This window comes from Puntigrus tetrazona, chromosome 6 (genome assembly GCF_018831695.1).
Source record: "Puntigrus tetrazona isolate hp1 chromosome 6, ASM1883169v1, whole genome shotgun sequence".
Lineage (NCBI taxonomy): Eukaryota > Metazoa > Chordata > Actinopteri > Cypriniformes > Cyprinidae > Puntigrus > Puntigrus tetrazona.
In genome coordinates, this window is record NC_056704.1 from 23,038,651 (window position 1) to 23,049,748 (window position 11,098).

Genomic DNA, 11,098 nt, shown 5'->3' on the forward strand with positions numbered 1-11,098 from the left:
TATCAGCTGAGTTTTATTGAATGTAAACATAACTAATGGCTGGATTTTCTTTGCCTGACATCTAGTCTGCTGTGACTTTACACTATAGCTTGTCACAGGCGGCTTCTAGCATCAGTATTCTTTTAAAGGAATAAAACATGATACATAGATCATTCAATATATTTTATACATTATTCCCTATTTTTTTAATTTCACTTTTTAAGATCACATCAATTATTACGTATATTTCACTTTCAAGAAATGTGATCACAAACGGTGTTGTCCGAAGTCATCCTTTCTTTACTCTGTAAAACAAGAAAAGTAGTAAAGTAAAAAGTAGAAAGTAGCAGCTGTTGCCTAAAACTTAAAATCATATGAATGACGAGCCTCACATCTAAAACATTAACAAAAATAGGTTAATTATTATCAAAACAGAAGACTTACCTTTGACTGTAAGTTTGGTGGAGCACTCATCATGACCAAGAGGGCTTTCGGCTAAAACTTGATACTCTCCCGTGTCTCTGGGTCCAACCCTCAGGATGAGCAATGAACAAACACCGCACACATTTGTGATGTAGTAGTTGGGATTTGTGTTGAGACTGACGTTATTATGGTACCAAGTGATATGTGGTGTTGGGTTGCCAGTCACAGCACAGCTCATGTAGCACTCATAACCTGGCGGAGCAGCATGAAGTTTCAAAGGGACAATAAATCTGGGGGCTGCCTGGAAGTCGAGGGTCTTTGATTCAGGCACTCTATATGTGATTTTTTCTGAAAGAGATAAAAAAAAAATGTGAATACGTTATTGTAGTTGTAGCAATGTCCATTTTTGGTCACCTCACATTATGCATCAAAATTATCTGTTTGTGCATCTGGGTTGTAATTTCCTAGTGAAGGGACAATATAGGATGAAGCATATGAAGTGCACACCATTACTGGCCAAACAATTATCCAGAGCTACTGTAATAGACCACCTTGTACTGCGGCTGTCAACATTTTCAGAACAAGGAAGAGATAGTTTAGTGGCGATGTGTCAGGGACAGCATCGCAAATCCCAGATGTATAAACCTGGATAAAGGGTGACCCATAAATAGAGTTTCATAGATCTTCTATCACTGCGCCCTTGAGCAAGACACTTATCTCTGGCTTCTCCAAGGGACTCAGTGCAATTAGTGTTCTGTAAATTGCTTTGGGAAAAGGTATCTGTTAAATGGCAAGTAGCCTAGACCACTGCAACGCTGGTTGTAATGCAGCCGAGACCATTGATTGTCTAAATGTAATTTGTTTTCAGGCTTATTTATTTGGGTAGTTTGTGCATAATGAGACTATGGATTATTTTTCATCACTAACAAGATTTTAGATTAAAATTTATATGAATGTATTTGACATTTAAATGTCCCTGAGGCAATGCAGTCAAAATAGGAATAGATCAATCGAAAATTAAAAATCCACCATGGCTGGCTTGTTCCAAACTTGTATGAGTAAAAGTAGATATTATGTGGCAATCAAACAGTTGATGGTAGGCCATAGTATTTTTTTTTTCAATGGCTCACATCAACTGTTGGTTAACAGAATTATCAGTATATCTACTTTTGAGTTCCACAGAAGAAAGAAAACACAGCTCTGAACAACCTGAGGGTGAGTAAATTATGACAGAATATTAATTTAAAATCCATAGTAGAAATAAAACAATTAGTGCTGTTAAAAGATAAACACCCAAACCTCTTTTTTTGGTGCTTCCCCAAACCGGAGACACTGAGGGCTCTGAGAGGCCTATGTCATTCTTGGCAAACACTCTGAAATTATACTCTCTTCCAGGTAAGATGTTAATAACTGTGAATTTGTTGTTAAACAAGTTGTCGACCACTGTACGCCATGTTTGTTTGACAGAGTCCCGCTTCATCACCATGTAATGCAGATGGTCATCTCGTTTCTCATCGGGAGAAGGAGTCCATGACAGAGTCACAGTGCCTTGGACATTTTGTTCCAGTTCTACGGGACCTGGAGGCTTGGGATCATCTAAAAAATAACATGTACACATATAGAATCACTTCATTACTTTGTACAGTTAGAACTACAGAATTGGTTTTGATATTTAGATGAATTGTATTTCTATTTTTGCATTCATATTATATAATGTTACCATTTAAAAAGTATATAAAATACTATTCATAAATTTTAATCTAAAATGACATGTCCTAGATAGGTTTTAAACAAGAAATTGGTTACCAGTGACTCTTATTTCAATAGTGAATGTGTCCTGGCCCACCATATTCTTCACACTGACAGTATAAATGCCGGTGTCAGACATCTCTGATGCGTAAATAAATAGTTGAGAACCTTTTTCAAAATTTGTGACTGTGACATGTTTGGCTACAGGAGCACAGTCCTTTAGCCATGTTATGTCTGGTAAAGGAGAGGCCTGTGGATAAAATAAAACAAATGCTTAGTCCTGATTTTTTATAACCCAAAAGTGTTACTTTTTTTTGGAAAATAAGATATTTTGATACCTTACCTCGAAACTGATGCTGACACGAACAGTGTTTCCAGCTTTAACAACCATGAAACTTTTAATTTTTTTGTTAGTGAGCTTTGGCTTCACTGAAAAAAAGGCAGATTAAATTATCTTTGTGTGAAATTTAAAGCTAAATGTGAATATAAACAAGAATTTATACCTGGAGGAGGCATGGCGATGATGTATTTGTCAATGTTCTGCGAAAGCCCCTCTCCTCCTTCATTGACGGCGATCACTCTGACCCAATACATGGCCATTGACTTCAATCCCATAGCAGTGAAGGAAGTCTGAATCACTGCGTTTGTGTTGCAGCGGTTCCACTCAAGTTGGTCTGTGGGTCTGATTTCCACAAAATAGCCTTTTGCTTCATCTTCCTCACCTTTCACTTCTTTAGGTTTAGTCCAGGAAAGAGAAAGACTGGTGTAGCTCGATCCAGTTATTTTGAGGTCTTTGACCTGACCGGGAGGTTCTGGGGAAAGTAACATCACAAATATTTACTTTAAAATGCTGTATAATTTTGTACACTATCTGGCAGGTCTGTGTTACTAACAATTTGTTGAGCATGTCTTACTTTTAGGATCTCTTGTAATTGCATATTCAGATGGCCCACTTGGTTCTCCAGGCCCACATGTGTTGATAGCGCTCACTCTGAACTCATACTCCACACCTTCAATTACATCTTTTACTGCATATTTTTTATCTAAATGTGAAACAAACATTCAACTTGTGCTGTTTTTCAATGAGAGAAAAATATGCCACTTTAATTACAATGCAATTAAATTAATATTTTAATAAAATTATATATAAATACATTTTCAGTACCTATGATTGGATCATCTTTTGGGTTTGCTTGAGTCCAAAAATTGCTACCTTTTTTGCGTTTTTCCACATTATATCCAATGATACTGCCCCCTCCGGTGTTGGAGGGAGAAAGCCAGGTCAAGTTAATACAGTCTTTAAAGACACTGACTATTTTAGGAGGAGCAGGAGAGCCAGGGAACGCTGGGAACAAAAAGAACACATTTCCTTTTCTAAAACTGACAACTCATAATTTACTACATCAAAGTACAGAAACAAATAAAGAATCTCACCCAAAGTTCCAGCAGAAATATCGTTAGTTGTCAAGACTTCACTGAAGCCCTCCAAGTTTTTTGCCCGAATTCTGTAGCAGTACTTTCGGCCACGATCTGTGTTTGTGTCTCTGTAGGTAGGCTGTCCAGGAATGTCTCCAAGTTTTGTCCAGGTGTTCCGTCCCAGCTGCTGTCGCTCCAGGTCGTAATTAATCACTGGACAGCCACCGTCATCCTTTGGGGGTCTCCATTTAAACTCAATGGCAGACAATGAGCTTTCTGCAATTTCTATAGGTCCTTGTGGTGGAGTTGGCCTGTCTGAAAGAAAAAAATATATAGAGTAGGCCTGCTAATATGTCACAGAACCGTTAATTAGTCATCTAACAACCAAACAATTGAGGATTTTTTTTTGGTAGTTTTAGTGATGATTCTTTAATTAGCATGTGAACAGCTATGGCATTGTGAGAGATGTATACTACAACTATAAATAAAATATAGACAGATGTCTTTGATGGTTGCATGTAGATTTATGTAGATTTAATATTCTTCTAAAACATGCTTTCACAGATACCTTTTTGCAGTTTTTTTGCAATACATACCAAGTACTGTAAGTTTTGAAGTGGCCTCCACAGTGGCAAATTCATTCTTGATTTTGATTTTTATCTCTCCACTGTCTTTGCGCTGACATTTAGTAAGAAGTAGACGGCTATGGGCTGAAGACTTTTCTATCCTGACACCGTGACCCTCCAGCAACTCTTCATCCTCTTTAAACCACTGAATCTTAATAGGTTCTTTGCCTGAAAATGGTAGTTTGAAGGAAGCGTTTTCTCCAGCTTTGACAATAACAGGCTCTGAGAATTTACTCAAGGCGTCTGCATTTATTTTTGGTGGATCTAAAAAAAATGAGAGGAAAGAGAATTAGTAATTGCTTTGAACCAGGGCAGGATGGTAGGGGGTAAGCATCCACACCGCATGTCTTGTTTATAGTTTTATTGGTTGTTGATACATTGATTATTTTATGATTCACATTGTTTAAACTACATTAAAATGATCCTACAAAATGAAATGCATTTTACTTCCAATTTTATAATGGTGCGCAAAGAGAAAAGCAGAAAACACACATACCTTTAACATTTAATGCAGCCTCTGATTTACGTCCTTCTGCCTCAAACTTATATTTTCCAGTGTCTCTTTCTTGGCAGTCATAGATGATTAGTTTGTGGTGAGTCCCATCTTTGACAATTGTTATGCCATTCTTAGACTCCAACTGATTTAAAAGAAAAAAAATGTGTTTAATTTTTGCAATGCATTATATTTCCACTACTGGACAAAAATTCAGATTAGGATTTTTGTAATGTTTTGAAATGTCTTCTATGCTCACTAAGGTTGCATTTATTTTAACACATAAACAGTAAGAAAACATCATATTGTGAAATATTTTACAATTTAAAATCTATTGATTATGATTTGTAAAATGTAATTGACTCCTGCTTCATTTGAAAATTCAGTTTTGCCCTCACAGGAATAATCATGTTTTGAAATATACATATATATATATATATATGTACATTATAACCTTTTTTCCATCTTTGTACCATAATCCTTTGCTATCTTCACTGCTAAGTTTGCAGGACAACTCTGCTGATTCTCCAACATTGGCTACAGTATCTGACAACCCGTTCAGGAAGTGGACTCCATGGTCTGGATAAAAGTATACAGGAAAAATGTCAGATTACATCGTCTCAGCACTGAGAAAAAGGTGACTTTATGTACTTGTGGAGTTACAGACATGAACGCATACCTATGATGTTGTTAGGTATCAGCTCACTGACTCTTGCACGCTTCTTACGCTTATCACCGTCTCCACCTGATCCATCTAAATCCAATCCATCACCTTTTCCAAGTTTTCCACTCCCATCTCCCAGACTGGATCCTTCACTGCCTTTGCGTGCCTCCATTGTTGCCATCCTTTCAGCAGCTTCTCTCTCAGCCTTGGCCTTCTTGGCCTCCTCATCTCTATCAGCTTGGGCTTTACGGGCTGCCTCATCTCTTTCAGCTTCATCTTGTTCTTCCCGAGCTTTTTTGGCTGCCTCATCTTGTTCAGCCTTTGCCCTCCTGGATGCCTCATTTTGTTCAGCCTGAGCCCTTCTGGCTGCCTCATCCCTTTCAGCCTGGGCTTTCCTCGCTGCCCTCGCCGCTTCATCTCTTTCAGCCTTATCCTTTCTTGCTGCCTTGTCTCTTTCAGCTCTGGCCTTCCTAGCAGCCCTTTCCGCTTCATCTCTTTCAGCCTGGGCCTTGCTCTCTGCCTCATCTCTTTCAGCCTGGGCCTTCCTCTCTGCCTCATCTCTTTCAGCCTGGGCCTTCCTCTCTGCCTCGTCTCTTTCAGCCTGGGCTTTCCTCACCGCTTCATCTCTTTCAGCCTGGGCCTTGCTTGCCTCTCTCTTTCAGCCTGGGCCTTCCTCGCTGCTTTATCTCTTTCAGCCTGGGCTTTCCTCGACGCTTCATCTGCTTCAGCCTTTGCTCTCCTAGCCGCCTCATCCATTTCCCTCTGCAGTCTGGCTTTCTCTTCTGCTAAACGTCTGGCTAGCTCATTAACACCATCATCTTCCCCGTGGGCACTGGGATCATCTGAAAACAGTTTAAGTTGCAGTATGTACTTTAAATGATATACAGTGATCAGACAAAATTCAGAATTCATCAAGAAAATGGACATGAACAGAGAACATTTCAGGTGTTTGAAATAAAGATGTTGTATGTAAGTTTTTGACTCTTCTAAATCCAAAAATTTAGATATTTGTAGATATTTAGGAAACATGTTATGTTTACATAGCTGTTTCTCTGACAAATTATGCTATAATTATGCTACTCTGAAATGTGTGTCTCATATACTGTTATGCTGCTCAAGAATTTATTTTTATTTTTACCTTCCACAACCAGACTGCCCTGGCTTGACCTGAGCCCAGCAATAGCAGTGTAGACACCCTTGTCCTCTTTTGTACAGTTTTTCACTGCTAGTTTGTGGACTTGCTTGTCTTCTGACACAGTGATGTCATATTTTTCCCCATGCTCAATAGAGATGTCATTGGCACACCAGGTGATTTGGGGTAAAGGGTCTGATAAGGCACATTCAAACACCGCATCCTGCCCCTCAATCATTTTAGTGTCTTTCAGTGTAGTATTAAACTCCACATCAGGCACTGGAGACACAAAACAATTCTTCAGCATGTATAGATAACAAGTAAAATGAAATGAAAACTTGGGGTCTGTTCACAGCCGGATCTTTAACCTTCAGATATTGCCTAATAGCAAAACTGTAACATTTAATAGAATTATTACTTACTTGTTTACTATATCATGAACGAAGAAACATAAAAAGCATTAATATTACAAGTACTTACACACTAGGGAAGTTGAGAACATGTTCACCTCCTCTACATCCACTTGATATAACCCAGCATCTTCTGGGCCAACATCCCTAATGCTGAACAAGTATGTTTCACCAAATTTCTGCATATTATGTTTTGTGGATTCATCAGTTCCATCTCCATAGTCCAGCATTTCCCCATCCTGGTAATAGCAAATTGAAGTGCATTACTCTCAAAGCAGTATTGTTGATGACGCTGAGGCTGTTTAAGTGAGGGCACTTACTTTGAAGAGAAGGATCTTGCTGTTAGGATCCTTTAGCTTTATATCAAGCTCAAATTCCGCTGTGCCGTCCGTTTTAACCTCGATCTGTTTCAAGCTATCGATTTTCTCAACATACTTGAAGACAGAAAAATCAAGAGTGGAGATTTGTCATAATGTATGTGTATAAAAAACAGTGGTGCACAAATTAGTATGATATTCAAAGAAAACTAAACCTTGGACTGTTCTGCTTCTCTTTCCTTTTTCTTCTGGTTAAGCTTTCTCAGCATCCACCTGAAGTCGGTTACTCCAAATTCATGACAAATCCCTTCATAATATTTCCTGGGTGCACTCAGTAACACCTCCCAGAACCTCGGATCAATTTCTCCTTCTTTGCATTGTTTTTCTTTTCTCTTCACAACCCTAAATGTATTTAGTATGATTACAGATAAGATATAAAGATATAAAAGTCAAATATATGGTAAAAGCAAATATATGATGCAATTATACGTTACGTTTTCTTCAGCATTTTTCTGAACTCATCAGGGTTACTTTTGGGGGCTGAAAAATTTGACATTTTTTAGGATAATTTTGACACTCTCAGTGCTCTTTAACAAATCAAAAGATTTTCCAGTACAGTTTATTTATTTACCTGGTGCTCTTTTCTTGAATCCAACTGAAAAGAAGAAAAACAGATGGATTTTGTCCTATATGTGATATATAATTTTTATATTAATCAGTGAATTTCCTACCCTCAATGACATTCAGTGCAGCGGTACAAACAGCCTTTCCAAATGGATTTATAGCAAAACATTTGTATGTGTCTGCTTGATCCGAATCTACCTTTGGTATCTGTAGAACAAAAATACAAATGTTGTCAAAGAAAAACAAGACTATTATAAAAAAAATGACAAAAAAATGTAAAATGATGCATTTATTTATAAATACATAATAATAAAAATTAAATGGCTTATAACATGGTTCTTTACAGAGCTGAAAATTGCACCTCTAGAATATATTCTTCATTCTTCTCATCAAATCGTGAAACATATTTTGTTGAATTAGAGATATCTCCCTTGTTGCGTGCCCATGAAACCTCTGGTACTGGATTTCCACTCACAACAGCTTTGAAAAAGGCCAGTCTACCTGAAGATTTAACAGAATAGTTGTGATTATTTTTTGATGATGATATTTTTTATTTAAATTAAATGATATTGAAATTCTATTATCAATCCAAATGATCCATATAAACATAAGACAACTATTACCTTCCTGTATAGTCAAGGCAATGGGTTTTCGGATGAAATCAGGAGTAGTAGATCCAGGTGGCAGTTCTTCAACATACTGCGTGATCATAACACCAGGCACTTTGGATCTCTTCCTAATTGCCACTGAAATATCAGAACAGTGTTTTCATTCCGTGATGTTCAGTTCTATAAAACAATGGGATATGGTTTCCTGAATCTATACAAAAACAAGGCCATCAAATATGAAACGGCGTATTTATGTCTCATGAATTTGAAGCTGTGGACTTTTTGTTGACCACATGATGGCGATGTTTAATCACAGCCTTGATCACGAACACTTTCATCTACTAAACAGCCTGATTAAGTATAAGGTCAGGGGTGACGGAACGAAGCAACTGTAAAACAAATGATTCAGAAGCTTTTAAGGATTTTAGCATTTGGCATACCATGATTTTAACTTACCGCCTGTTCCTTCTGCTGGCTTCGGCATCTTCTCAATGCTAGACTGTTTCAGTAATGATGGAAGAGTCTTATCTAAAATCGAGTCGTGAGGGCAGAAATCGTTATATTGCACACGCAATCAGTTACTATTGTTGTTATTAAAACAATGTGTACGGTGAATGCAGGTTAAAGTGGGACAGATATGCTTAATCGTCTTTATTCTTACCGTAATTTAACCCTACACTAAAATGGCATCATGTTCTAACATCATATGTTATACAATATTTGCACAGATGTGAGACCACTGTTTCTGTTGGCCTATAGTATGTTAAAAAAAATTATGATTTGTAATATTTTAAAAGAATGCCAATTACAAAATGTCACCATAACAAACAGATATGATTAACTATAAGCGTAAATAAGGAATATGAAACACTATGTGCCAGCCATCTGTCCCCCACCTTGTGAGCATCCCTTCATGAGGTGTACGTTCTATATACATGTATACAGAACACCATTCTACAGTAAGTGTTGATGCATACTGTCTAGTCAGTAAACAAATACTATGCCAGTAACTGAACCAATGAACCAATAAAGATATATTAGGAGGTGATGTTATCCATTTTGGACGTAAAGTAACACAAGACTGACATCAATTCTTTTTAACGACATGACATGATCCTTAGCAATCGTTTACAAGCATTTTACCCTTGCTTTTGATAGGTCACATATCTCATAAATTTATCAGGGTTGTGGTATCAGAGCAGTTACACTTTAGCTTAAGAGAGCAAATCATATTTAATAATTATAAAAACAGAACGTGATGAGAACCGCCACTATTTACGTGAAAAAGCAAAACACTTTCACTGATAAGCCACTCCACATATAAGCAGAATACTATTGAAACATCTGTGTGTTTCAGCAGAGCACTACAGACCCTTTCCATTCTTATAAAACAATTTTATATTCTTTACGATTTCGGAAATTACACGTAAGAAAGCACTTTAACATTGTCCGGTAGCATCAAAAACGCATTAGTGCGATCTGAGCATCACAACATACCATCTGGAATCCTATCCATTTAATATGCATCAGTACTTAGAATCAGATCTGTGGTTGGGCATCTTCCTATATACAAGTCAAACCTGAAATCTGAGATTTAAAAAAAAAGAAAAAGCCCTGATTGCTCTGTATAATATTTACTAATAATGATTAATGTGTAATATTGTATATTTCAGTGTTCTCATCTTTAAAAAATGAAGTAAAAGAAGAAAGAAGGAGAAGCAACTCACCTTCACGTGTAGCTAACTTGCTCTGTCAACACAACCGCGTTCGACTCCCACAATTTATTGCAGTCTCTCCATTTTGTTCAGCAATAAAACAGTAGTGGGCCAAATTGAAACCTCTCAAGCACTGCAGTCTTATTAGCTGTCACATTAAATCTGTTATTTGGGTGAGGTTTACAGCGGCAAAGGGACAGAGGCCCTGTCCGCGGTTCATGGTCATACTTATTCTCTAAATAGTGAGAGTGACATTCATATTGCTTTTGTGGTGACTCTTAATTTGCCACTGCCAGGGACAAGATGTAACTTCACCTTTGCCATGAAAACAGGAACTCATTTGCTTTATTGCACTATATGATCTAGTCATTAGCTACACTATTTAACACCATGTCTATGTAATGACCTTACATCAGGACGCGTGAAGTAAGATTTAAGATGAGTGATGTTGGAAGGCACCACAATACTTATCTCAGAAGTTCAATATATTTTGTCTGGTAATGTTCCTTCAGATTTGAGAGGCTATGCTAAATCCTCATGTTAATGGGATGTGCTATTTATAATTCAATAAAAAGGATATTGATATTATGACTTATGTGCTATGTGTGCAGTCCGAGAGGGTGCCATTTCACATGCACAGGAGCTGACCACACTTCACATGCCCACACAGCTCAGATGCTCTCGCAAACTAGTGGTCACATTATCTGGGCCTAATAAAGCACACATATAATCTTATGACTATAAACTTTGCCAAGATACCAACAGAGTGCTGCAGGGATGGCATATTTTTGTACGTTTTAGCACATCTGGTTCCATTGTGCCAAAGTATAGACTAAATTATATATTTTTGGTAAAATGACAGAAATACGGCCAAACTTGATGAATTTTTAAGTTTTATTGTGCAATGTATGAACATTCGTTAAACAACAACAACAACAAAAA

The 11,098-nt window shown here is 37.4% G+C and overlaps 1 protein-coding gene across 1 annotated transcript; it reads right to left on the reverse strand.

The window, feature by feature from the left end:
* Positions 1-45: 45 nt before the first annotated feature.
* LOC122346646 (immunoglobulin-like and fibronectin type III domain-containing protein 1) lies at positions 46-8,963 on the reverse strand. The gene is made up of 22 exons (XM_043241382.1): positions 8,898-8,963; positions 8,457-8,579; positions 8,195-8,334; positions 7,941-8,040; positions 7,841-7,864; positions 7,704-7,749; positions 7,425-7,611; positions 7,213-7,326; positions 6,963-7,131; positions 6,489-6,761; positions 5,141-5,265; positions 4,690-4,831; positions 4,164-4,457; positions 3,586-3,882; positions 3,317-3,496; positions 3,066-3,194; positions 2,655-2,963; positions 2,495-2,580; positions 2,209-2,401; positions 1,702-1,998; positions 424-750; positions 46-284 (listed from the first exon to the last, which is right to left on the reverse strand). The coding sequence occupies exons 1-22, from the start codon at positions 8,923-8,925 to the stop codon at positions 280-282; spliced, it is 3,588 nt and encodes a 1,195-aa protein (XP_043097317.1). The 5' UTR covers positions 8,926-8,963; the 3' UTR covers positions 46-279.
* Between the last annotated feature and the right edge of the window lie 2,135 nt (positions 8,964-11,098).

Bases quoted from the DNA above. Each gene is read 5' to 3' on its own strand.
- LOC122346646 (XM_043241382.1), bottom strand. From the start codon at position 8,925: ATGCCGAAGCCAGCAGAAGGAACAGGCG. The intron at 7,612-7,703 runs GTAACGTATAAT...AAATACATTTAG, and splicing joins AGAAAAATGCTGAAGAAAAC to GGTTGTGAAGAGAAAAGAAA. The intron at 5,266-6,488 runs GTAAAAATAAAA...ACTTTTATCCAG, and splicing joins GGGCAGTCTGGTTGTGGAAG to ACCATGGAGTCCACTTCCTG.